At 47.0% G+C, this 25,373-nt stretch overlaps 1 protein-coding gene across 1 annotated transcript in view; it reads left to right on the plus strand.

Annotated features, from left to right (window-relative positions):
• LOC8042335 (potassium voltage-gated channel protein eag) overlaps positions 1 to 10,149 on the plus strand; it is a 31,907-nt gene extending 21,758 nt beyond the window's left edge. Inside the window, exons 8-9 of the mRNA XM_029991064.2 lie at positions 2,388 to 2,618; positions 8,950 to 10,149. Coding sequence (XP_029846924.2) covers positions 2,388 to 2,618; positions 8,950 to 10,149 — 1,431 coding nt within the window. The remainder of the gene's footprint in view (positions 1 to 2,387; positions 2,619 to 8,949) is intronic.
• The last annotated feature ends 15,224 nt before the right edge of the window (positions 10,150 to 25,373 follow it).

Here is a 25,373-nt window from a genome sequence, read left to right on the forward strand (position 1 = left end):
GAGTTAGTTGCTGAACAATTGTTCGTTAAACTTAGCGGAGGAATTTTTCCTAATGTAACTTAATGTCACGTGGCCACCGTGACATCATATGACACGGACGTCACGTGAAAGTGTAACGTAACGCGAGTACCATGACGTCACGTGACACTCTGATATCACGTGACATTATGACGTGACATCAAGATATGCGGAGCTACTGTTAAGACTCTGTACAACCGTGATAAAAAATCTTATCGAAACAACGTTGAAGACAATGTTTCTAAGCGTCCCCAGGATTTTTGGCGTTTAGTTAAAAAGCGCACGTCCAATAGGCAGGTACTGACGTCACTGAAGATGGATGGAAAATATTCCACAGACCCCAAAACTGTGAAGTCACTTCGCCGATTTTTTTTTTTGTTTCTTCCATCTACTCATCGGCTACTGTTAATAGCTCAGACGTCTCACATGCTGTTCAAGACAACGCTCTACCTCCTCTTATCAGTCTTGACGAGGTTGTAGGGGGAAATTCGTCAGCTCCAATCTAAAAGGTCATGCGGCCTTGATGCCATACCAAACTTTATTGTTAAGGGGTGCGTGGACATTCTAGCTCCGGTGTTTCAATGCATATTTAATTAGTCAGTGAAGCAATCAGTTTTCTCACTTGCATGGAAAAACGGCTTAGTAATTCCACCTTTCAAATCTGTTAACACAACAAATGTTCGGAACTAGAGACCGATATCTTTGCTCGCTGTTTTTTCGAAGGTGTTCGTAAATGTAATCCATGATGATTTGACAGATCGTTTTACGCGCGTAATACCTGATACGCCACACGGTTTCATGCGCGGTCGTTCTGTTGAGACGAATCTTGTGTTTCTTAAATGATGTTGCACCCACTTTTTTTTCTCGAGGACAAACTAATGCTGTGTATTTTTGCTGTAGTAAGGCATTCGACCATGTGAGTAATAAGCTATTGTTACATAAACTTTCTGTGTACGGTCTTAGTGATGATTATTGTTTTTCGTTAGACAGTTATCTTTCTGGAAGAGCGAATGGTCTCAGCTGTGCTCATGCAAAGTCACCCTTCTTTCTTGTACCATCTGGAGTACCCCAGGGGTCCAACCTTGGGCCTCTTTGTTTTAATGTATTCCTCAAGGACATCCAAGGCGTCGTTCATCATTCACGTCTCTTGCAGTTTGCAGATGATCTCAAAATCTACAAAAACTTATTGACATTAAGTGACTCTATTCTACCTGAAGAAGATGTTAACGCCATATGTCAGTGGTGTCTACAAAATGGTCTTACAGTCAACTTCGAAAAAAACAATGTTATATTTTTTCCGCGCAAGAATACTTCTACTTACTTTGTGTACAGCTTAGAAAGAGCGGCTATTATTTTTGTACTCTGTGCAAAAGACCCTGGAGTTTTGATTGACTCAAAACGTATTTTTAACTCGCATGTGTCGCATGTTGTGAGCTCTCGTTTACAACTTCTTGGTGTAATCTCACGATTTATCAAAAGGTTTTCAAGTGTATATCTTTAATGTGTGCTTTACCGGAGCATAGATCTACCTAAGCATAATTTTTGGTCAGTGATCTGGAGCAGTTTTAGTACGACCGCTTCAAAACATCTAGAACGTATATAGAAAAGGTTAGCTAGAATTTATCATTTTAGATGTTCACATGACTCATACGTGTAACTTGAAGTACTGAAATCATTACTGATATGTGAACTTGCAACAAGACAATGTTTGCGCGACATTGTATTTTTCTTTAAATGTAAACACAGTTACTTCGTCATTAGCTCATTAGTTTCATTTGTTCTTTTCCATGTACCTGAAAGAAAGGTTCGAAATCACCGCACGTTCCTCGTTGGCCCGACAAACTTATGTCATCATCGGGTCGTATTCAAAACTATTTAAACCATCTACTCATCTGATAGAAACTTTTTCAATACAAATTTGTGCCGATTTAAAATGTGCTTGCGCCATGTATGCGGTTAATGCATATACGTAGTCACTGCTCAGTATTTTGTTTTATTTTTTTGTTTGCATTTCTTACCTTTCTTATTCTTTATTTATTTGTACTCTTGTTTTACTACTAACGAGCGCACCGGTGCTTAGGCTTCGGCTGTTACTGCGCACAATAAATAAAACTATTATTATTATTATTATCGTAATTTCATGGCACGCGATGCCATTAGGTCGCGTGATGGTTAGTATACATTCTGTGTTTACTGTGTGTAGCGCCTCGGCTGTCGACGCAGTTCAATTGCAGGACAGGGAACCGAGAATATTTTTTTTCAATGGACTCCAGAAATTTGGAGCATACCTTGGCTGCCCTACGTCCTCATAAGGGGCTGTCTCGGGAACTGGTGACTGCGGGAGATAAACCGCCTGTTTCTCCGCGTAGGTGATCCAGGACGACGAAGTGGTGGCCATCCTGGGCAAGGGGGACGTGTTCGGCGACGCCTTCTGGAAGGAACCGACCATCGGGCAGTCGTGTGCCAACGTGCGGGCGCTCACCTACTGCGACCTGCACTCCATCAAGCGGGACAAGCTGCTCGAGGTGCTCAACTTCTACCACGCCTTCGCCAACTCCTTCGCGCGCAACCTCCTGCTCACCTACAATCTAAGGCACAGGGTGAGTACGTCCTAGTGGTCGTCATCTTCGTGCGAGAGATGTGTGTGCAGCGATAATAGTGCCGCTAGATCTTTGTGTGACCTAACGTCATCGTGGCACGCTTCTTTCACAGCGATAGCTCTCATGGGGACTTCCCAGATGCATTCGCGGTGTCGGCGTTGTGCCAGGCAAACATTCCGTTTCACGCGCGCTCACACGTGCGGACCGTGAGGCCAGGCAAAGCACGCCACTCGACGTTTGCAGGAATAGTCCAGTTGCGCCATTTGCGAGCTTCTGATAAATTCCCGCTTGCCTGGGCCTTGCTCAGCCCAAGGGAAATAATTGCGCCAAACTATTTTAAGTCGAACAAATCTGCGAACGAATTGGTTTTTGGAAAAGTTTTTGTTTTCAGTTGGCAACTGTGGGAATCTAGATGGGTTCGGCCATCCCAATCCAATCTAGGTTTCCGGTTCCGCAGCACTGTTTCACAAAGTTCGTAGCACTTTTAACTACATTCTGTACCGCACCGCAGTTTTAACAGTTTTAGTTGCATTTCGAAGCGCACTAATGAAGATTAGCAGGCACAAGTAATATTTTTTTCTGCGTGCTTACGATTCGAAGTGTGACACCGTTTTATACCAATTTGCTAGAAGCACATGGTTCTCATTTCGTTAGCATGCTCAGTCGGGACTGCTTGGTTGCGAAGTGTTGCCTTTTTTCACGTCAAATGATCTAAATCCTTGATCGTACAACTCGTTAAAATGTCTTTACAGTAGGAAATACCCAGAATATAATTATTGATTATTTGATGGATTCACGTGACAAGACTTTGCATACTGCTAATTTATTCCTCTACCTAGAGCAGGGGTCGCGAAACCCCGGCTCGCGGACACGCTCCGTCCAGCCCGCAGATGGCCGCGGTCTTTCCAGTGATGTCCGGCTCGCGGCCAGGCATCACTGGAAAGACCGCGGGAAAGGAGGCCCTTTCCAAAGTTCGCTCTGCAAAAGTTGGAAAAGGAGGAAGGAGCTTCCACTTTACTCTGAACCTGTCATCGACTATAGTACAGCATAACAGCTAAATTTCGGTTCTTAATTGGAATCACTTAACTGGTCGCATGAATGCATGCCGGTATCACTAATAGGGAACTGCACCAAAATGCTCCAAACTTACGTGTGTGCTGCTCCAAAGCTGCTCTAAAAAGCGACTTTTTTATACAAATCTGCCCCATAACGATATGTTTTCTGCTCTAAAGATTGCTTCAAACTTAAAGCTGGCTGGACCACCACTGCTCTTGCTAAACGGCAACGGCTTCTACTTCTACGATTGCCGGGAGACGTTAGCACACTCCGTTCACCCTTATGCTGAGACTGCAACCAATGCTGAAAGCACGAGAGCTCGAGGTCGCTGCTTTTAAGCGTTCTCCCGCAGAACGTGTATATGCTCACTCTATACTCTGTTTCACCTTATGTTGTACCGCAGGAAAGGCTATAAGCGCGAGCTCCTTGCTCCTGGGGCAGATCTCGGCAGCACAACCTCTCGTGCAGTAAGGACAGCTGCCAACGCTATGAGCTCGCGCTTCTAGCCTTCGCTGTGGTACAACATAAGGTGAAACGGAGTATAGAAATGCACGTCTCAAAGCCAGAAGCGCGGGCTTGCTCCAGCGCTTGTAGTTTTGGCTGCAGTATCAGCTTAAGGTTGAAAGGAGTATACAGCTTTCTTAGCGTAGAACTCGATATGCTTTACTATGAGATGTAAAGCAAGCCACCACAATAGAGATCGGTGGCTATTGGCGACGGGCGCGACCAAGAGCGTCGCATCGGTCGACTTTCCATAATTGGCCAAACGCTCACTCTTTAGTGGGATCAATTCTACTTTCCTTAATGGAAATAAGAAGAATGTTTGACTATCAACTTTGACGGTGTTGTGTTTGGAAGAGGTGACTTCAAGCTTCCACCGTGCTTCTTACACACCGTCGAAACTGTCGCTGGCGATCAATGATCCTAACTGTGATGTCACAGAAAGGAACCATAAGAGGAAGTCACCGAAACATCCCGTCGTTTTTCCTGCCGTTCTCAGTCACGTGGGTTCCGTATTTGGTAGGCGGGATGGAAAAATAATAACACAATTCAACCTGAAATATGCGAGAAAATGTAGGTGAGGCAAAACTAGAATCTGTGATAATCACGCATTTTTTTAAAACCCTTCCAGCGGCGTGGAATGATCAAAACAATGTTTTACCGCATGCCAGAATTGACGAAATTGAAGATGGTTGAGCCCTTTTGACTTGAAGAAGGGCGTCCGCCTGAAACGTCGTGTATACCTTCCTGTCCACGTACTTTTTCGAGTAGCACAACGATATAATTGTGATTTCGTGTTTTAGCTCGGTGTGCTCGGCAGCGCCCCCATTCTCTTGGATACTCCCTCGTAGAAAAGGTGTAGAGGCTCTGCTTGCAGAGCTAAAGTATCGCGCTCATTTTCATTTCACCGCCCACTCCGTATTGGCAAAAAAGCGGTCAATTGCACCGAGCTGGATCCAACCTTAGTGCAAAAAAAGCGACTTTACATGCGCCAAATTTCAAACTGAGTATGTTTCTCGCTTTACGTTGTGAAATATACATCCTACACTAAAATCAAATGAACTGGAAAGTTCTTGGTTCATTGAACATTATGTGTAGCCACTGGGTACAGTATAATCACGTTGTCTTATAACGCGAGCGTTATTTTAAAACATGTTTCCAAAGTCTGGGAAGCAGACGACACGGAGGACGATCGCGCCGCTCGCGTCTGTGGCTCTCGCGGAGTGATACGCGACAGGCACATCAGCGGACCTCGGACCAGACAACAACACGCGCCTACTGCTCGTGAAGGGACGACGTTTTCGTCGACTTCTACGTTCTACCGAGGACATCGAGAGAAACAGGAGACAATAGTTGGGAATATGGCGGAAGCGCGGCGTGTCGTCGGACTATATCTTGTCTTTTGCGCTCGCCGCAGCACGCCGCCTCACAGCCACGTAACCCGCGCCTCCGGGTCTTTTATAGAAGTGACGGTTGCTTCCGGCAGTGCAACTTGGATCTGACATGGCCACCCTGCAGCAACATTGTGATACTTTGCTCCGCCAGTGGAACATATGCAGTTATTTTAGCGCACACCAGCTCGGAGCATGTCGAGCGAAAGCTCGCCCTGCAGAACTCAGGAACCGTAGGCTCAATAGGGGGTATTCACTGGCCGCCATAGTTGTGTGTGTGACTGCTGAGCGCGTGCTGACAGCGAGCTTCCATGGTTCTTTTGCAACTTGCATTTGCCGGGCTTAGCAGCCTATTAATATGAGCTCGGTCTGAGCATGCGCTCTGTATATCGCCCTCAAATATGGTGCCCAGTGACTACCTCCTATAATCCGTTCGCCCTTAATTTGAGACTAGAAGCTCCGCCTTTAGCGCGTGCTTTCTGCCCTTGCTAACACAGGTGTGAACGCGCTGGCACACGCAACCAAAGCGCTGAAGGCCGAGCTTCTAGTCTCGGCTTAAAGGTGAGCGGAGTACACACCTTTACCGGAAGAGCGCTTCTATCTTGAATATCGTCACTTCTGGTACGCGATAAAACATCGTTTTGATCTCTCTACGCCGCTGGAAATTGTTTACGGGAAATGTCTGATTGTCATGCATTCTTGGGTTGCCTCACCTATATTTTCTTGCATATTCCAAGTTGAAATGTTTTATTATTTCTTCAGCGCGCATACCAGCTACGGAACCCACTTGACTGAGAACGTCAGGAAACAGAAAAAGTCTATATAGACAATTTCCAGAAGTCACGTGCCGATTGAAAAAAAATATTTGATCCACTGTCATAGCCTCCTATATACTGTCAAAGCCTGGCAGATCGCTACGAGAAGCGGCTGCCGAAATGGTAAAGGTGGAGCGGCAGACAACGGATGAGAGCAGAGCCACGTGACTAGCGCCCCGCAGCGGCGCGACGCCAAAACGCATTTCCCTCGAGCGAACAAGTGTGTTTCGGGTCCTCGCCGCTGCAAGAGCTGCGTGCTGACGCCCAGGTTTCCTGAGAAATGACTCTTTGATGTTCTGTGCTACCAGATCCACGCGCTCTAAATCTACGACCGGGTACTCTATAGCTCCGTCGTCGAACTGCCAGGCTTTGTGAGTATAGAGAAGGCTATGGCGCTGCAAAATGCTGGAACAACCGACTCAGCGGAACGTGCAAGCTCCGCTGAGTCGGTTGTCGGTTGGAGCACAAGTCGAAGCAGGTAGCTTTGACATGTGCTTCCGCTTTACGAAGGTTCGTGCAGCCGGGGTGCAATCGAAAGTAGGAAGCTCGCCCTTGTGTCCACCATTGTGCAGGGGTTCTACAGCTTCCAACAGAGGGCATACTTTCGAAATGTGTCTATCCCCACCTCTTTCCATTTCATCTGGATGAGCATCGTAGTGGCGTGCGGTCGTGTACCACTACCTCGTGGTGGACGTTAAAGACCCACGGCTAGCGGTTGTATAGCACTGGCTAAATTTATAATCTACAGCTGGGACACCACACGCCTATTGGGGTTGACTAACTTCCGGCTGTATGAACATAAACACAACTTTAAGCCACCACTCGTAGCCGTACCTCTCTCGACTAAGGCAGGAATGTGAACTCGTGCGGGCGGTGTTCCCGTTCTTACATACTTCAGTGGGCACAAAGCTGTGTTGTGTGTGATCGAGTAAATAAAAAGGGAATATAGATAAAAGTAGGTGTTGCTACGCCCAATAGCAGCTATCGTTGTTACTTTTTCGCACACTGTGGCGAGGAGCACCGCCTGGGACGCATTTTTTTTGTACGGCGAATAGTCCATTCATGCGCTTAAGTTGAATGGAAGTTGAATGGGTCTTGACATCTGTCCATCGACACATTCGGCTGAGGTATTAAATGAAGTCATACTGAATATACAAAAGACGAACGACACGGAGGTGGAAACACGACGCTGTATCGGCATGAAAGTGTCGTGTTGTCTCTCACGGTCTTCTTTGTCTCTATTTGTTATCCAACAGGAATAGGACCAAATATAACCCCGTCGCCAGGGTCTTATTTCAAAACGCCGTGTTTGTTTGCGCATCAAGTTTTTCTACCACGTGGAGTATTAATTGTTTAGAAGGACGAAAACAAGAATCGGTTTTCTAAGTTTGTACGCCTTGATGCATGCCTAAGTATATTCATGTAGGATCCTTACTGAGGCCAAGATATAGACGTGCTTAAACAGCGAAATTGTTTTTGTTTTTTTACTGGTTTAGTGTGTATGTGCACTAACGGTAATGTTGAACAATGGAGAATATTTCTTTCTCTTTAGAATGCTCCACGTCAGAACCACTCAGGCTTTTTTGTTGGACGGCAACGGGCAGAAAGTGCGCAAATCGTTTCTTGCCGTCCCATTAAAGTCTTCTCTATATGCCGCGAACACCACCCAAGAGCTGACCTGACCCTGTAGAAGGATCAGTGTCACGCATGCCGTCGGTCCGGAAGAAGATCGCCGGGTCCTTGACCGCGGCATCCCTGACCCGCATCGGGAGAATCTCGGCGTCGGCCTTGGACCACCACCTGTGTCTGCGACTCAGACCGCACGCGACACTCTTCAGGCGCCTCTATTATGCATCGACAAGGGCGGTGCCTTCGCGGGCTTGCCTCTCCGTGTTCGTGCTTTTGTTCCATGGTTTCATGCTTTGTTTTATGGTTGTACCTTTGTTTCCCTCTCGCGGCTTTTTTCTGATTTGTTTTATTTCTGCTGGGAACTATCATCGTGCATGCGGACGTAAGCTAGGGGAGCGTTCGATGGTTTGATAATGGTCGATGCGCTTGCCTCTTGGCCAGCCTTTTTTGTGTGTGGATGATTAGGTGACGCAGAAGGTAGAGGCGATTTCTACTGGTGGTGCTGATGTATGTTATTACGCAAGGAAAACTTAAGGAAAAGAACAATGACGACAGACGCGCAAAGCATTTACAGTTGTAAGCACACCGAGATATGCGTAGACCCTTTTCTTCCTGCTCGCCAGATTTGAGCAGCCATCACTGACCTTCTGTTGTCTCACCATATGTCCTATCACTGAAACGGATAATGACGAATTACGGGAAAGGCCGCGTCGGGGCAACGACAGTGGCATGTCTAAAATATCAATAACAGGTCACACAACAACAGAGATGAAGTAAAAGGGACAGATTGAAAATAATAAAAAATATGAATGTCAGTTGTGGCAGCGCCCAAGCACCTCTGTTGAAAAGCGTCCGTAACACTCTGGCGACTCGTGCTAGACTTGCGTGTGTCTGGTAAGTGGGTTCCTTACATACGTCAACTTATTTTTCACCCTGCAGCTCATATTCCGCAAGGTATCGGACGTGAAGCGCGAGAAAGAACTCGCTGAGCGACGCAAGCACGAGCCGCTCCAGGAACTCTCCCAGGACCACCTGGTGCGCAAGATCTTCTCCAAGTTTCGCAAAAACGGCGGGAGTGCCGGCGGCGACCACCGGTCTCCAGCATCCCCGCTAGCCGCCCTCCCTTCCCCAGACGTCGAGAAGGGAGGTCTTGTACGTCCCACCTCCCAGGCGCCTGCTGCCGCCGCCGCCAGCCACGAGCCCGTCCAAACGGCCAGGGTAGTTCACATCTCCGAGGCACCTCCGTCTCATGCGCCAAAGCTGTCCCGCTGGGCGACGCTGCGTTCAGACTCAACAGCCGGTGGCGATAACAAGGAGAACCAGCAGGCCGATAACGTCCCACCCAAGCCAACTGTCCCAGCCGTTCTCCCAGTCAAGGAACCCGTGGCCGTGGCAGTTCCGCCGCGGCCGCCGGTGCCAGCAGCGACGTCCAACGGGGCAGTGTCCTTGCGCGGATTCTCCAAGTGGGCCAAGTCCATGGGCTCCAAGCACGAAACTATCGAGGAGGGGCCCGAAACAGAATCGACAAGCCCCAAGGGAGAGTCGGATGAGACCCCGTCGCAACCATCGGGGACACGCCACGTCGTGCAACAGACGCATCAGATCCAGACGCAGCCCCCTCAGAGACCCCCTCCCCTGCCCCCGCTGGAACCACCGCACGGCGCGGACAGTGCGCTCTCCCCGAGGGGTTCCGGCAGGGACTACCAGCACCTCCTCGCCAATTTGATGGACATGCGCGTAGATCTCAAGATGGAGATCCAGCGGTTACACACCAAGGTGTCTCGCATCGATGATCACCTGATGGAACTTCTCAAAAGTGTGTCCTCGTCGCCGCCTTCGTCGTCCTTGACCCCCAGGGCGGAAGGTCCCTCGGAGGACGCCTCGAAGCACTGCAAGCTCGCGCGAGACACCGGTGACAAGGGACGCGGCCACTCGCTCAAGAGAAAGTCTAGCCACAAGGCGGCACGGACCGCCGACAAGGAGGGCTCCAAGCCGGCCCAAGACGCCAAGTCCCCCGTTACAGACTCTGCAGTGCGTGCTATGCTTGAAAGCGAAATCGCCGAACAGGAGTCTGAAATGGCCGCGTCGTCGGCACCGCCTGTTACAGGGGACTCTCCCGAACAGGACAAGCAGCAATAGCGTTACGCCCCCCGTTCTTACATATGTTTGTCCTTTTACATGAGACTCCCTCTTCACGCCCATTCCGTGCCTGGTTCTCCCTGTTTAACGCTGACCAATCGCCGACGGCAGGGAGGTTTTGAAAGACGTATCACGACGTTGTCGTGGTCGAACTCTATAGGCAATCTACGCGCGGGTACAGAATACCTCAAAGGGATTGGTGGGACATTGGACGGACCGTGTAATCTATTCTTGCGGTGCATCCTGCTGTAATTCAGTACAAAGGCGTAGCTGGACTCAAATTTAGAAAAACAATGTCAACACATTGAGGGCAAAACGCCAAGAAAATGAGCACAAAGCAGGTGACGCAAAACACTGCGTATGGTGAAATCAAACATACCTTCTCCATCAATCTCTTTTTTTAAAGGTGAATTAGAACGAACTAATCCAATTAGTCATTATAATGTAAACGCATCGCTACCAAACTAAAACACGAAAAAGGAAGGTTTACTTGAAAAGAAAAGAAAACATTGTGCACAATTCAGAGTAGACCACGCAAATGAAGACGTTTTACAGAGCTTTATACTCATGCTAATTAAGTTAGATGTTTTCACGTCTGTAATAAAAATAACACGTTTTTGTTTGGTCTTATTTTTTAATGAAAGCAAGAAAAAATAAAATATAGTGACATCTCATGCATAAGGATTATATGCCAACTGACTTCACAGTCTCGTGCAATTTTCGTTCTAACCTACGGCTTATACTTAGAGCAATGCTTTCTCTTTGTTCTTTTTACAATTTTGTTGCACAGAATGGTGCTAAAGTACAATAGCATACCTTTGGAAATTGATTCGTGGGAACTGTCCAAACTCTTATAGATCCCTTTGCGGTTCATGTACGCGGCCGATTTCTAGATGAAAACTTGCGGTTCGGTTGTCTGTGTTCATCAACCTGCGCACTTTGACTGTCGGGCGACACATGTGAACCAACCGGGCCTGTCTGGAGCCACTGAACTGGCTGCACTTAGAGTATCGCCACTCCATTCCCCGATTTTCTCGCGGGCGCCGGATTTTTATGATTAGTCTAGAGCGTGCCAATTATCGATGGGTATACGATTAGACAATGCGACTTCCTGGGCTAGAGATCAATCGTCGCGAAGCTCAGGCGGTATCGTTTTGTTCTCTTGCCGACTGGTTTCACATTCCTGGAGGACGTAAACTTCTTCCCTATAATTTCAAACGAGGATGCAGATAACTGTTATCATTGGTTTTAGGCGCCGAATAGGCTTAGGAGGGTGAGGGGAGGAATCTTACTTTTAGTTTTTATGCTAGGTGGCTAAAGCTACCGCACGTTTTAAAGGGTAGAGCCATTGGCATCCATCCATCCAACGGATGAGGCGTCGGTACTCTGCAGCGTAGCCCATTTAGTGGCTCTAGTCACGTCGCATCGTCTTCTAGTTGGTTTGAGTAGTTTGGGGGCCCGACAGCCGAACCTTGCGAGGCTGAGATTAGGGTCGGACTTGGGTGTCGGCTTGAAGGTCGACAATCTATTTGCATTAGACGATGCTTACATAAGTGGGACTTTTTAGGATATAGCTGGTGACTACTTCAATTCGAAAGTGCGCCGAGATCATTCCAGTGGCGCGCTCATGGCACGATTGCTTTCCAATCATGTATTTCTTAAAGTGACCATTGAGTTGTTTTTTTACTTTTATTTTTGTTAATTATCTGTTTGTTTCCTTGTTATAACGAGATGCTCGCACATCGCCCTCCAGCACAACGGTTTGTAGCTAGGCAAGAAATGCGTAACGCAAGACACCTATTTTTTGCGACATGCAGTTTCCCGAATGGTGGCAGGTCTTTTCTGGCCTAATTGGTGAAATAGTGCATCATAAGACCACACGACGAAACCGTTTTTATCACAACCCGACTCGTATCTTTCGACAACAAAAGATTGTTCTGAACTGCTGTCGCTGAAACAAGTTTGAAGCATTATTGGCATGCGCTAAGCAATTCCCAAAGAAAGGGGATGGGAGTTAAAGAATACTTCTCGTTGAAAATACAAGAGTCAAGTTACCTAGTAATGTTAGAACTACCTTCGAGATCCTGATTCTGTATATAATGAATTGCGCATTTGAACACATAAATCTCTGGTTGAGGTTATGAAAATATGTCTACCAATTAAAAATACTTCACTTCATCAGGAACACGAGATAAAAAGAAATGCTTTACTCGATAACAAAATGATTAGATGAACGATCCGCACACTCAACCTTGCAACAACTTTTTTGTCACGTGATCCGTGCGGTATCATTGTAATTCCTTTAGTCGGTCTCGGATATTCCAAAGCGTTTCTCGTGCGCGCAACGTTTACTGCCACCACGTTAATGTTGACTTGCCAACAACCTGTTGCACACAAAAAACAAAAAAACAAACCTCCACCCTGGGAAACACTTGCTGCTTGTCTGCCACTCTCGTGGCGTGCGTCTGTCGCGCTCATAGCACAAGGTATAGCTGGCCTGAGAACCAATCATGCTCTTTCCACTGTGATTCTATATTTGAAAAACCAAAACCCTGGTGGGTTTGGAAGTTGTTTACATTATTGAGATTTCCCACATTGCACATTGTCCTCCTTCGGGCACCATTCAGCCTCGCACAGCACTACCGACGTATGCAAACGTTTTTAGGTCTAACGCAGACACGGTGAACGAAGCACGTCTTCGACTGGTGATTAGCGTCCTACACCGCCCATGCATCAAAAGTCGTCCCGAAGTGGCACTAAACGACGTCACAGGAGCTGGCGTGTCATGCTGTGTCGGATGTCGCGATCCTCGAAGTTGATCCTAGAAATTCCGGCAAAAAAGGCGAGCAAACGTCAGTGTCACTGCATGTCGTCGTGGCGTCCCAACTCGTCGCTGCAGAAGCTTTCGTGAACCGTCAAGCTGAGAGCGAGCCACAGCAGGACAGACGTTTTTTCGTGTCAGCTAAAGTCACTGGACCCTTGGAAAGTAGCGCCATTGCCTTCCCTGCCTGCTAGTCGAACACAAACAAATTTGTCGTGCAAGTTCGTCTGCTTCTTGCACGCGGGTTGCGATGATGTCAGGACGCCGGGCCCTTATTAATGCCAAAGCATGAACTGTCCCATGGAGTGAGGCTGGCGTTGTCTGTAGCCGTCTGTAGCAGCGAAACGGCAGTCGAATTCCCGTTGGCCAGCAAAACTGCAGTTAAATTCCCATTGGCCAAAAGCACAGCAACGCAGATGCATTGTCACAGAAGCCGTGGAGCCCTCGGGGTTCGCCGCGCCTGCGCAGTGGGGAGCATGATATCACCGCCAGAGCGCCGTGTGAAAATGGAAGAGTTGGCGCGTTGCTTGTAGTAATGCGCTGCGTGTAGGAATGCGAAAGCGTTCCTACATGTAAGCCAACTTAACTGTCCTCGTTAGTCTTTTGGCTCCTTGAAAAAAAAATTATGGTTAGACCTCATGGCATCTATCATTAAGGTCTACCCACTACCCTTTCTATCAAAGCCAACAAGAGCTCGGCGGTGTCCTGGACTCGCCGTAACCCCTGCGCAAGAAGCAGACGACTTGGCCAACGCACACCAACATACAGACAACCAAACCTCGCAAGGTGATTGGCTGATCGGTCTCAGTTGCCATGGCAATAGCCATTTCGGTCCATTGAAAATTTTCGAAGCTTAGAAAGGGTCGTTCTGAACCAGTCGCGTCAAGATCGCTATGAAGCGTTGTCGCACCGAAAGCGTTCCTTGCCATATATAAGCGTATTTGTCATTGTGTACGCAATCAACATCTCAATCACGCAATGATTGAGATGTTCATTGCGTAAAAGATCATCATTGTGAGAGATCAATCGTGATCTCTTACAGTGATGTTGCTTTTTATGCGTATTTCAAGACAGACAATTGTTTTAAAGCCTCCAAGTACTGAAGTTGCATGTAGTGGCGATACGAAGATGTATGCTTTTTTTCGCTTGTGTGTGTAGATACCAAAATCTTGGTATACAGGAAACGTCACCATCGAGTTAGATCGGCTTATCAAGCATGAAGAGGTCAAAAAGAAATTTCCCATGGCGAGAACCCAAAATGGCGACCATTCGGAGAACTTGGCGCTACTTTTCCAGGATCCAGTTTCTTCAGTATCAGCATCCGCTGCTGTACCACCGCAAGGATCGGGACAGGCAACAGCTTGACCCTTTCACGACGTCATCCGGCGGAAAGCGAGGGACCACATTTGAGGACGCGGAAGACACACCAGTCGGGGCCGCGTTTCATGCACCAGTAGTCAAAGCACAAACCAGAGTCGGCTGTTAGATATGAAAGCGATGCTGGTCCGTTTTTGTTCTGGGTGCTTCTGTCACACATAATCTCGAAAATACCTACAAAACAGCTGTAAAAGCACAGCTAGAGTTAACGGTTTGCAACCCTGGGCATGTCGGTCGACCATGGTGTAGCTTTTTATCACCTGTATTGAAATGGACTTCCCTTTTCAGGGAGAGTTCCGCGCATGCGCAAGCACTCGCCACGCATCGGCAAAAGCTCGAACTACGATTAGCGTACGGAAGGGGAGCTGCGCTACCACTTCTGCCTCCTCCGCGACTTAGGTTCGCGGAAGAGGAAGGAGAGGTAGAGCAAATCCCCTCGCAGGCGCCAATCGCACTTGAGGTTTTCGCGGCTTGGTGTCGCCTGTATGCGAAAAAAGATTCATTCGACGGTAATCGAATGACTTCGCGGGAAGGGGGGGCACCAGTTGAGCCATTGCTTAGCGCTCATTGTCAAAATGTACAAGATGTAGCCCTTTCAGAGCTTACAGGTGAAAAATTCGAAATCACTGGGATGTGGACGCATGCGAGGTGTCTAATATTCCGGAGTAGAAAGCCTCTGCGATTGCCCCGAACGTGTTCTATAGACCAGTCGAGAAAGATTTCGGCACGCAAAAGGCGTTTATAGGATGGGCCTATACTCGGACGTTTCCACAGTATGTTCGTGGCAGAATGCGCACTTTCCAATTAATTCGGAGCGTAAGTTCGTCTGCTTCTTCAGCAGGGGTTGCGGTAGACCTCAAGGCAGCTAGCAGTGAGGTCTACCCACTATCCTCCCACCAGAGCCAATCACAGCTGGGCGTTTTGAAGTCAGTGCAACCCCTGTGCAAGAAGAACTAGCGCTTCGCATAGCTTCGAGTATCAGCAGACCGTGGTGAAACCAGCATGAAAGTTTAAAGGGCAGAATGGAAGCGAGTCGATGGCACAAACTATTAACTCGCATCAAGAGATGCTGTGGCGCTTATCAAAACTATAGGCTATGATCTGGCGGTAAATCCAGAGTCCCAGATTCAGAAATAGACGAAAACATTAAGGTACAAAAGAGATGTGTTGGTATATATTCTACTTGGTAGGAAGGCGTGCTCAAAATGAGCGAGTAACAGAAAGTGTCGGCTCGTGTGATCGTACAGGTTCAATGAGTATGTGCAAACTAAAAAAAACGCAGGAGTAAATAACTTACTTATTCACGTTGTGAATGCATCTACGCCTATTGGTAGCTTGAAGTGGGACTTTGTGGAGATATACCAAGAGGAATGGTGTATGTGGAACTTGGCTCGCACTGATACAGACTATAACTTTTAAAATAGGGGGAAAAGTAATTGAATAGTGTCATCTAGGCATGCCTGCAAACGGGTTTAGCAGTGTGCTCGAAGGTCTGACTGACAATACTTCTGGGCGAACCGTTAATCCTGGCTATTGTTTTCGAAAACAAGGCGCGGCAAAGTTTTTAATTCTGCCTTTGTGCGCTTCACTGCGGGACCCTGCGTGAAGGTGCAAAGGGGACATGCAATTGAACATGAGTATCTCTGCACGTGATTGCGAATTTGTATGTGCGTGCGTGTGTGTGTGTGTTTGTGCGTGTTCGCCTTTGTTCCTTGGCACTTATGCGTCCATGTACCGGCAAACGCGTGTCCTCAAGGCCTTCCAGGAAGCCCGCGCGCCTGCTTCGTGGCGTTAGAGTGTATAGGCGAGCGTGCGGAAGACAGACACATAACCTGTTGGACTCTGCGCTTGGCTGGGACGGTGCCCCTGGTGTTAGCAGCTTGCCCCAGACGCACACGAGCCCACGCACGGCCTACGAGCAGTGACGTAGCTGATGTCACGAAACAAAGCGCGTAGGCCTTGAGTGTTTAGAAGTGTGTGTGTGTGTGTGTGCGTGCACCTGCACTCATACGCGCGCCAGTACATACTGCGGCAACTGCTAAAGTGTAGATGCTGTGTTAACGCACCTGACTTATTTTGCACAAAGTAGGCGAAATGCTCTTGCGTTGGTGCTACTGACATATGCCTACCGCGTGTCATCTAAACCCAAATTTTATGCGATATGTGTAGCATATGCGCACCCAGGGGACCTAACTGTGCAGTCGTGTAGTTTCTCTCCAGACCACTTAAGGCTATAGGTTAAAAGCTTTAGCGCTTTTCTAAATGCCTTTGTGTTTCCCGATTGACTCCGCTGTGAGAACAAGATTAATGTCGTAAACGAAAGATGTTAGATGCTCTCAATTGTATTTTAGCTTAAAGCAAAGCTGAATCACAGACGAGCTTTTTTGAAGACATTCAAAATCCGCACGACTTATTCTGGGTAATATAAAACTATTTTCGGCGACAAAATAAAAACAATAGAAATCAAAAAGGATATGTAATGTACATTCAAGTAATTTTGAGCATGCGTGGTACAAACGTGTTTGAGCGTTTGAACCAACCCTACTCCTGGAAAAGCGAAAGTTTGACTTCTCCTTGCAGACGTCATAGACACCACTACAAAAGTGGCGTCGAAATGCAGGTCACTCTATGCAGCTTCTTAGCTTGGCGCTCGAATATACCTCTGTATGCTTGTCGTCGTGCTCGGAATTCACGCTCAAAGGAGAGCAGTATAACGAAACGAAATTAGCAACGCTGACAACAATTGACACCGTGTTTGCGAATGAAAAAAAAAAAATCAAATCTACGCTTGAAGACACGCTAAAATGCAATATAGTCACCTGACAGCTTAAGAAATGCAGGGCTTGGCGAATCACGAACATCTCATTATGCCTGTCAGCCACTCAGATCGCAGCATTCGACGATTAGGACGCCGACGAACCAATGGTGACGTCGGCGGAACCTAAACACAATAAGCCAATCCCTGCGTTTCTTAAGACGGGATCACACTGCTCACATCTCATACAAAAGACAGTCTGCAAATACGATTCACCGCGATATTCGAGGTTGGAATGCCGCGCACCTAAGTTCTCTCCCTAAGCTCATTCCCATGCGGCATTTGAAGCACGAATGTCGCGGCGACTCGCGTTCGAATTTGTATGCAGACTGTCTTTTGCATGATGTAAAAGCAGTGTGACTCCAGCTTTAGGCTGTCTGCGACTAAAGCGCGACTACAAATTATTTTCTTGACTTTATTTGTTCCTCACCTGCACCAAACACTGGTGCGCACTGCAATGCAGCCATATATGTCAACGTTCTTTTTCTAAGCTATTCTTTCTAGTCTGTACATAATATCTCCCGACCAGAAAAGAAAGTGCACTTACGAGAACACCGATGTTGCAAGACGGATCTCTTGTGCATCGAAACGAGACGAGAAAAAAAAAATACACGAAGGAAAGAAAAAGCTCGGTTTCGATGGTTTCCTTTCGCTTTTGCCTTCCACCTGGTGCGAAATCTCTCTCACTTGTTCATGAACTCTGACCACATTTCGGGTTTTCAACTACCCTTGGTTGTTTTGTACTTTTGTTCAAGCATCCGTTAATTTACTCTGTTGCCTCGTTTCGACAATCTGACATTAAAGATTACCAAACATGTGCTGAGACTCGTAATCCCCAGTCAGTTTTTGTTTTATATAGGCAACCCATGGGCTGCTACATCAGGCATGCCAAGTTGTCCGCCTTAATCAACACTGTCAGTTCACCACCCTCCACTGTTGATCTTGGAACTAGGTTGACGGTAGAACGCAACCTTCGCCAACTTCATCAACATGCCTCAAGATTACTAAAAAAACAATACTGATTAGCGTATATGCGCGCCGCTAACTGGGTTAACGGGCTCAATAGAAAGAGCGAAAAAACAAACATGATTACCATGAGCATCTCGGAACTGTATACCACGCTTAAAGATAGATATGGGTTCCCTCTTTTGCGCCGAGTGGATCTGAAAAGTGAAGTAACATCGCTATAGAACAAAATAGAACACAGCAGTTGGACGACGCTGGACCAATCAACCCCGCTCTCCTTGGGGCCAGAAATGTCGACATTCAATATTCAATAAGAGCGATACATCGCCGACTTTTCGATCTACAAAAACTAACTACATTTTTTGAATAACCGGAATTGACTTTCTCTCCGCCATGATACTTAGTATCTCTAAATTCAAAATAGGTATTGAGAAAACGACAAGTGAATGTGATACCAAAACCGACATTCAAGCTTTGCAATTTACCAGGCTTTTAGTGGCGTGACGGCAATGGCAGGCAGCCTTAAAGGTCAAGCAAGCAATTTAGAAAACAATATGTCGCACTTTTTTTAGATGGCAGCTCTTAGGCGCCCGTTTCCGCGTAGAGCGGCTTCGCCGTTAACTACCCGCTAAATTTAGCGGGAAATTGAACTGGTGTTAAGGTCACGCTTTATTCTTAATAACTTTCATCGCACCGCAAGCGTGAACTCCATGAAAACTAGCCCATCGTTGCCTAACCTCAATTTACGTCGCAAAATAACTCGCCTATATCTCTTTCATAAGATATACCATACTAACTTATTACTTCAGAACCAACTGCTGAATCATCCGTCCTATATTTTGTCAGGCGTTGATCATATGTATAAAGTAGACATTCTAATATGTAACACTAACGCACTCCGAGAGTCATTCATCACGATAACTTCAGTGGATTGGAACCACCTTCCCGCCTTTATCGCAACAATTGTTCCTGACCACTTACTTAGAACTGCCATTAATAATCTATACTGCTCAGATCGATCTGCAAAGTGTATTACTGCGACTAACCCCCACTCCCCTCTGTAATGCCGATGGCCTTGAGGGTATTTTAAATAAATAAATTGTCCCGCTAAATTTAGCTGAAAAACTGAATTTGTTTTTGGGTGACGTGACATGAAGTCATGTGACGTCATTTTCCCAGCTAAATTTAGTGGGGAACCTGTAAGCGGAAGGAAGGGTATGCAGGAGGAGGAGGATAAGAGGAGGAGATAGGAGGAGGAGGGCAGGAGGAGGAGGAGGAGACGACGAGGGCAGGAGGAAAAAATGAGGAGGGGAGAAGGGAGGTGGAGCGGAGGAGGAGGGGAGGTTATGGAGGGTCATACCCTTTCCTCCGTACTCTCTCCTCCTCCTCCTCATTAGCTGCGCTCTAATTTCGCATTACAGATATTTGTAAACGTCTTTCTTTTTTAATGCATAAAATTCAAAAGGTCTGCAAGGGTCTGCAACGTAGCCTTGTAGCCTCGATAAAGCGTGCATTGTGCAGTGTGAAGTCGCCAATACTAGAGTGCTACGCCATCTCTGAAGCAATTTGGCCAATGACGTGCTCGCATTTTCGCCCTATTCTTACCAAATAATGACCAAACTTCCTACATATTCGGCTCGTTCCTCTGCGTCTACAGAGCGTCTCTCATCGGCAGATGGTAAGTAAAATCTAAAAGTAAAACAATAGTAAACTAGTTTGTTGATATTGACTTCCTTATTGGGCGATTGCGTCGCGTATGGAGTATTCACTGGAAGTCATATTTGTGGGAGCTGTTTTGAGCGCACGCTCAGAGCGAGCTCGCATTAATAGGTTGCTAAGACTGGCGATTCTGATTGTGAGGAATGCATGGTGCAAAAAAACTGCGGAAGCTCGCCAACAGCAAGCGCTTAACAGTCGCGCACACATGCCAGTGAATAGTCCCTATACTTAACGGGGAATGCACCCTTTTCAAAAGTCCGCGCCATCACCTGTCCGCCATTGCTTGCTCACCTCCCCTTAGCGTTCGTTGGACGCGAGGGCTACGTCAGCGTTCGCCGAGGACTCGGATCCAATCTTGCGCTTCGCGTACATGGATGGATGGATTGATGCTAACGGCCATACCCTTCATATGTGGCGGCAGCTTGCGCCACCTAGCCCAGTTGTAGGTCATTCAATTCTCCAAGCAATGGCGACCGCCAATGTTACTTGGAGAACTTTCGAAAAGAGTCTATTTCCTTCTAGGTCTACAATGCACTTCATAAATAAGAAAAGGTGATATAAAAAAATCGTTTCCGAGCGTCTTTTTTTTCCAGGTTTTTCTTACCCACTTTTTCAAATGGAGAAAAAATTACAAGCTTAAAAAAACGCAGGGTATGGAGAGTTCCTTGCATCTCATTATCGCTCTTCAGCCAGGGAGTTTGCGGCACTGGCCCGTAAGAAGGCAGAAGAAGCAGTCAGGAGGCAGGAAGTGTAAACATAATAAACAACACACCGCGTTGTATAAGGACTTATCGAAAATGCAGAAAGAGCAGACAAAAAGCACAAGGTCACCGCGTATGCCTGCGTTTGATTGCCATAGCCGGTGGTCACAAACGCACTAGAAGACGACGAGCGCCTGGTACGTTGCACTTTGGTGCTGACCGTTTGGCCAACACCTGCTAGAAACTAAAGCCTGCACGCGCTTCGCTTTGTTACCTGAGCTACGTCAGTGCGCCCAGGCCAAGCGAGGAAAGCCCAGCAGAGGGTTTTCACCGTCGGGTATCTATGACAATGCTGTCGCAGCACTCCGAATGGCCCGGGGAAGCTTTTTATTTTTTATTCCTTCGTCATCTTCGTAGCGTTTGGTCCAACGAGGTAGAGGGGCTTAGGGTGAGAAACTGGTATCCCGTTCACCAGGAAAAAGTGACCCCCTTCCCCATTCTGGATGGTGCCATGTTGTACAATTTTCACCACTAGGCACGTGACCGTACCAAACCCTGGTATTTTTATGCAAAACGGAGCCGAGGTTTGTATTGCGATCGCTGTAAGAAACATAATAAACTATTTTTAATACTGTTACCTCAGAGATCATTGTGTAGCTCCGTTAAAATCCAAAATACAGCGCCGCGGCCCACGGCATCTAGCGAAGCCATTGCGACGCTGCCTGAGCTTTTGTCGTAAAAGCACATTTCGGACTTAAAACAAACGAAACATAACTTATCTGGACGGTATTGTTATTCAAGATCAATAAGCAATTATCTCTGTGCGGTGATTTGTTAAAATCTTGACGTAAAACTATAAGGTCACGTGTCTGGTAGTCAAAAATGTGCAACATGGCGGCGACCGGTTGGGGGTCACTTTCAGCTGCCAGCTTATCGCTCTAAGCCCCTTTACGTCATGGGTTCGGTCTGGGCGTCAAAGATGTAATTGTGTTATAGACCTTTGCAAACATCACCTTCTGCGTGCTTCCATTTTTGTCTGCTGAGCTGTGGAATGCCTTCTGAGCATGCGCTCTTGCACTGCTGTGCGGCATATAAGACGCTGTGCGTTCGTTTACAGCTCAGTGACTCAGCATTTTTCGCCCGGGTGATAAGAAATGGAAAGGTCTATAGATTGTATCGACTAAATCTCATAACAAATAGTAAAAAAAAAATATAGCGCGACGTGACGACGCAATTTTTAGACGGCAGGCGGCTCGACAGCAAAGAAAAGTCGGACAGGTGCTCTATCCGGCAACTTGGAACGCCGTTGGAAATGCGTAGAGAAGACGCCTGCGTATGCACTGCGTCCGTCGGCGACCAGAATCTCTAGTGTCTTCGTGTGTCGTGTGTGCGAATGTGAGGATTAATGCTTTATACGCGTTGTGTGCTGAGGTGTCAAGGAAACTATGCCGGAGAATAGAAGGTTCACATATTCTCCTTCTCACCTGACGAGCAACGACGTACTCAGTGGCCGGAGAAAGTATTTCAAGTTGCGAGGTTTTCGAAGGTATGTTGGTCTGACAATGGATTGTCTTATCCTTGCACTCTTGTACTTCAGAATTTTCAATGTGCCCAGAAGGACGACGGTATGTATAGTAAACAACTCCAATTACAAAATGTTTTGAAATATTTTGTTGGTTTTAGCAAGCAAGTAACATGCTTTATGCTCTAGCTTTGCATTTGACATCACCAACCATTATTTAGGAGCGTTATCGTCCAAGACTCCTATTCTGATCGACGTAACTCGATGCCTCGCCTCTGTGAATGTGAAAACATTCAAGTGCGAATGCGGCAGAGAACATTTGGTTTTGGAGAAGATACTTCGTCACGATAGGGTGGTTAATCATCTGACAGGTACTTTAAATTAAGGGAGACTGCATCTTTCAGCACAACTGGTCGTCAGTGTGGTTATGCACGTTGAACTTGTTCTGAATAAGCTTATGTCGACCCAGCACATGGCTCAGTTCTTACGGTTACGTGATAAATGAAAAGTTGTTAGGGACCTGACACTAGGTACTTTGCCAGAGTTCGAAGAGTTGGACGCTTGTGCAAGGGAGTCAACAAATAGTTTTCTCAACAATGTCTGCAAATAGAAAAATGACCTCATAGGCAGGATGGAAAGTCTGCTTCAGCCAAAAAGCAAAATGTCTGTTTTCCCAAAAGGTTAGCATTGTTTTAAAAATAAAGTGTGAAGAAAACATGACATTTCTGTAGACCGACATACTAAAACCCGAAACGGAGGCAAAAAGGGAAGTTATCTCATAAGACGAACTCTGCATTTAATCACGTATATTTATAACATGAGGGCCTTTTGACACGTAGTCAATAAGTCACATTTTGTGTCATTTTCTTGTTTCACTTTATCAAAACTACTTTTAATAATGCAACACATTCCATTTTTATTAAGCGAAGGCGTCGGTTATTTTTGTACATTTTAAATACAGAACTGGTCGTCCAACTTGGGGTGGGAGGTCGAGAGCGTGATGTTACTTTTATCTTTCAGTAAACTACCTGGAAAGCACTAGCCGTAAAATACTCTGTCACATAATTTTTAGTTGTGTGGTAAGCATTGACGTCAAAAAATATGTTTCAAATTAAAATATTTATGATTGCGGAGCAGCGTTTTTTTTTTTGTTTTTGTTTTTTTGCGAAAAGGATTAAGTTTAATATTTGTAGAAAGGGCGCAGTCGCTAATATTTATCGTGAGTGTTTTCAGTCGTCGTAACTTAATAGACGAGCTGTATATGTTAGTTGTTATATGATGTTTTAATCTTAAAAAACTCCAATTTTGATTGATTGCGTCATCGGCATGCAGGGGTGAGTGACATTCGTACAAAGTCACGTGCCGATTATTAAAAGATCGGAACCCCTGCACAATGGCGGAAAAAGTGCATTGCATCGAGGTACAGTGGGCTGCAATATGAAAGACCCACTGGGAGCGAGTGGCCGAGGCGGTCGGCGGCGGGGGCGCTGCGAGTGCTCCGGGTAATTCAATTCTGCTTCCAGGGGAAGACGGTTATTCGGGGCTCAGTTAAAGCGCAACGCGCGTATCAGTTTGTGTTGCGCCCCGAGTGAGCGTCCTCCCCTCGAAGCAGAATGGAATTACCCGGAGCACTCGCAGCGCCCCCACCAGCCGCCGCCTTGGCCACGCGCTCCCAGTGGGTCTTTCATATTGCAGCGCACTGTACGTGCAAGTCATTCCATAAGATAGCGAACCTCGGAGCGCGGCCAACACTACAAGCCGACGAGTCAATTAAAACGCGTCTAAAGTGCAAACGTCACTGCGCTCATCACATTTTTCTGTGGGTGTACTTTTTTCAGCTGTGCCGTGTTGTTGAGGTTTTAGTCCGCCCTTGTGCTGGAATTTCACAGCTGCCAAGAGAGGGCAGTGTTTCGAAAGTGGTCTATACTCAGCACTTCTTCAGGGGTAACTGGGTAACTGTGGCGGCGACGGACGCTGAGGAGTACTGTTTTTGTTTTCACCGAAAACGGAAACGCTGTTGTAGGTAATGATATCCCGTTCAAGTTTGGTAAAACGAGTGGCGTCATCTTAAGGGGAATTTCCTCAACTCTCAGACGGCCCGCGGCCGCCGCGATCATTGGACCCGAATGTTGAGCTGGAATATCCGAGCGCCGTTTGGAATTGTGGCGCAACTCTCCTGTCAAATCGCTCGCTCACATTGCCTACCCAAAGTTGCTTTTTCGCCATTGCGCCATTATTGAGGCGCCATTATCAAGGCACCTCCTGTTCAATGCCCTGGGACTATACTCCCTCCGACATTACGTCCGATCGCAACCAATGCTACAATCCAATGCGGAGTACAAGTTCGTTTGCTTGTTTCGCAGGGGTTTCGGTGACGTCAGAAAGCCGAGCTCTGATTGGCTCTGATTGAAAAATAGTGGGTAGACCTCAAGGCAGCTTGCCTTGACGTCTACCCACTATACTTCAATCAGGGCCAGTCGCAGCTCGGCGTCTTTCTGACGTCACCGCCACTCCTGCACAGGAAGCAGAAAACTTGCTCTCCGCATATAGACCGCGGACCAGGGTGTAAGATAGACAGGTGGGGAAACGAGAGCCAAGAGAGCGACTGGATTGTGTCCCCCTCGGGTTTCTCTTTTTCTGTGGCGCCATCTATGTGGAGCACCGCGAACTCTCACTCCAGGTGGGCGACCGGTGGCGACCGGCTAAAGTGACGGAGATGATTTCTCTTGGATTTTCAATAGAGGACTGTCGTGCTCTCGGTTTATTTTGCGCACTCTCCCCATAGAGTTCCAATCAAATCCAATTCCGACTTTTTTTCCTCTCGCCGCAGCGCCCTCTGTCCGAAATCGGGGGTACCCGGAAGCAGACGAGTACACAATCCGGTCACGGCGCTGCGGTAGGCTACTATGGGCCGTTTCCCCACCTGTCTATCTTACACCCTGCCGCGGACGCATGCAGCAGGTCTAGTATTCCGCAGCAGAGAGCTACTGCGCATAATCAAAATGCGTTTCCCAGCCTCGTAGGCAAAGAAAGCAGCGAACAGAAGGCGATTTTTGGAATGGTCCATAGAAAGCTCATAAAAATCAGATTTGATGGTAACAGTTTTTTTTTTTTCGCATTGAAATTATTCGTCTGTCAGAGCCCAACACACTAAAACATGGCGATACGTTTGAAACGAAGAGGGCCATACAGAGTGATTTACACCGTCGTTTGCCGAAGCTTTGTTATCTGGAATTGTGGAAGGAGGCGATTGTAAGTATTCCGAGTCAGACCATCCAACGCGTCAAAAACATCCTTCGAGTC

This window comes from Ixodes scapularis, unplaced genomic scaffold (assembly GCF_016920785.2).
Source record: "Ixodes scapularis isolate PalLabHiFi unplaced genomic scaffold, ASM1692078v2 PGA_scaffold10__122_contigs__length_95168666, whole genome shotgun sequence".
Classification (NCBI taxonomy): domain Eukaryota; kingdom Metazoa; phylum Arthropoda; class Arachnida; order Ixodida; family Ixodidae; genus Ixodes; species Ixodes scapularis.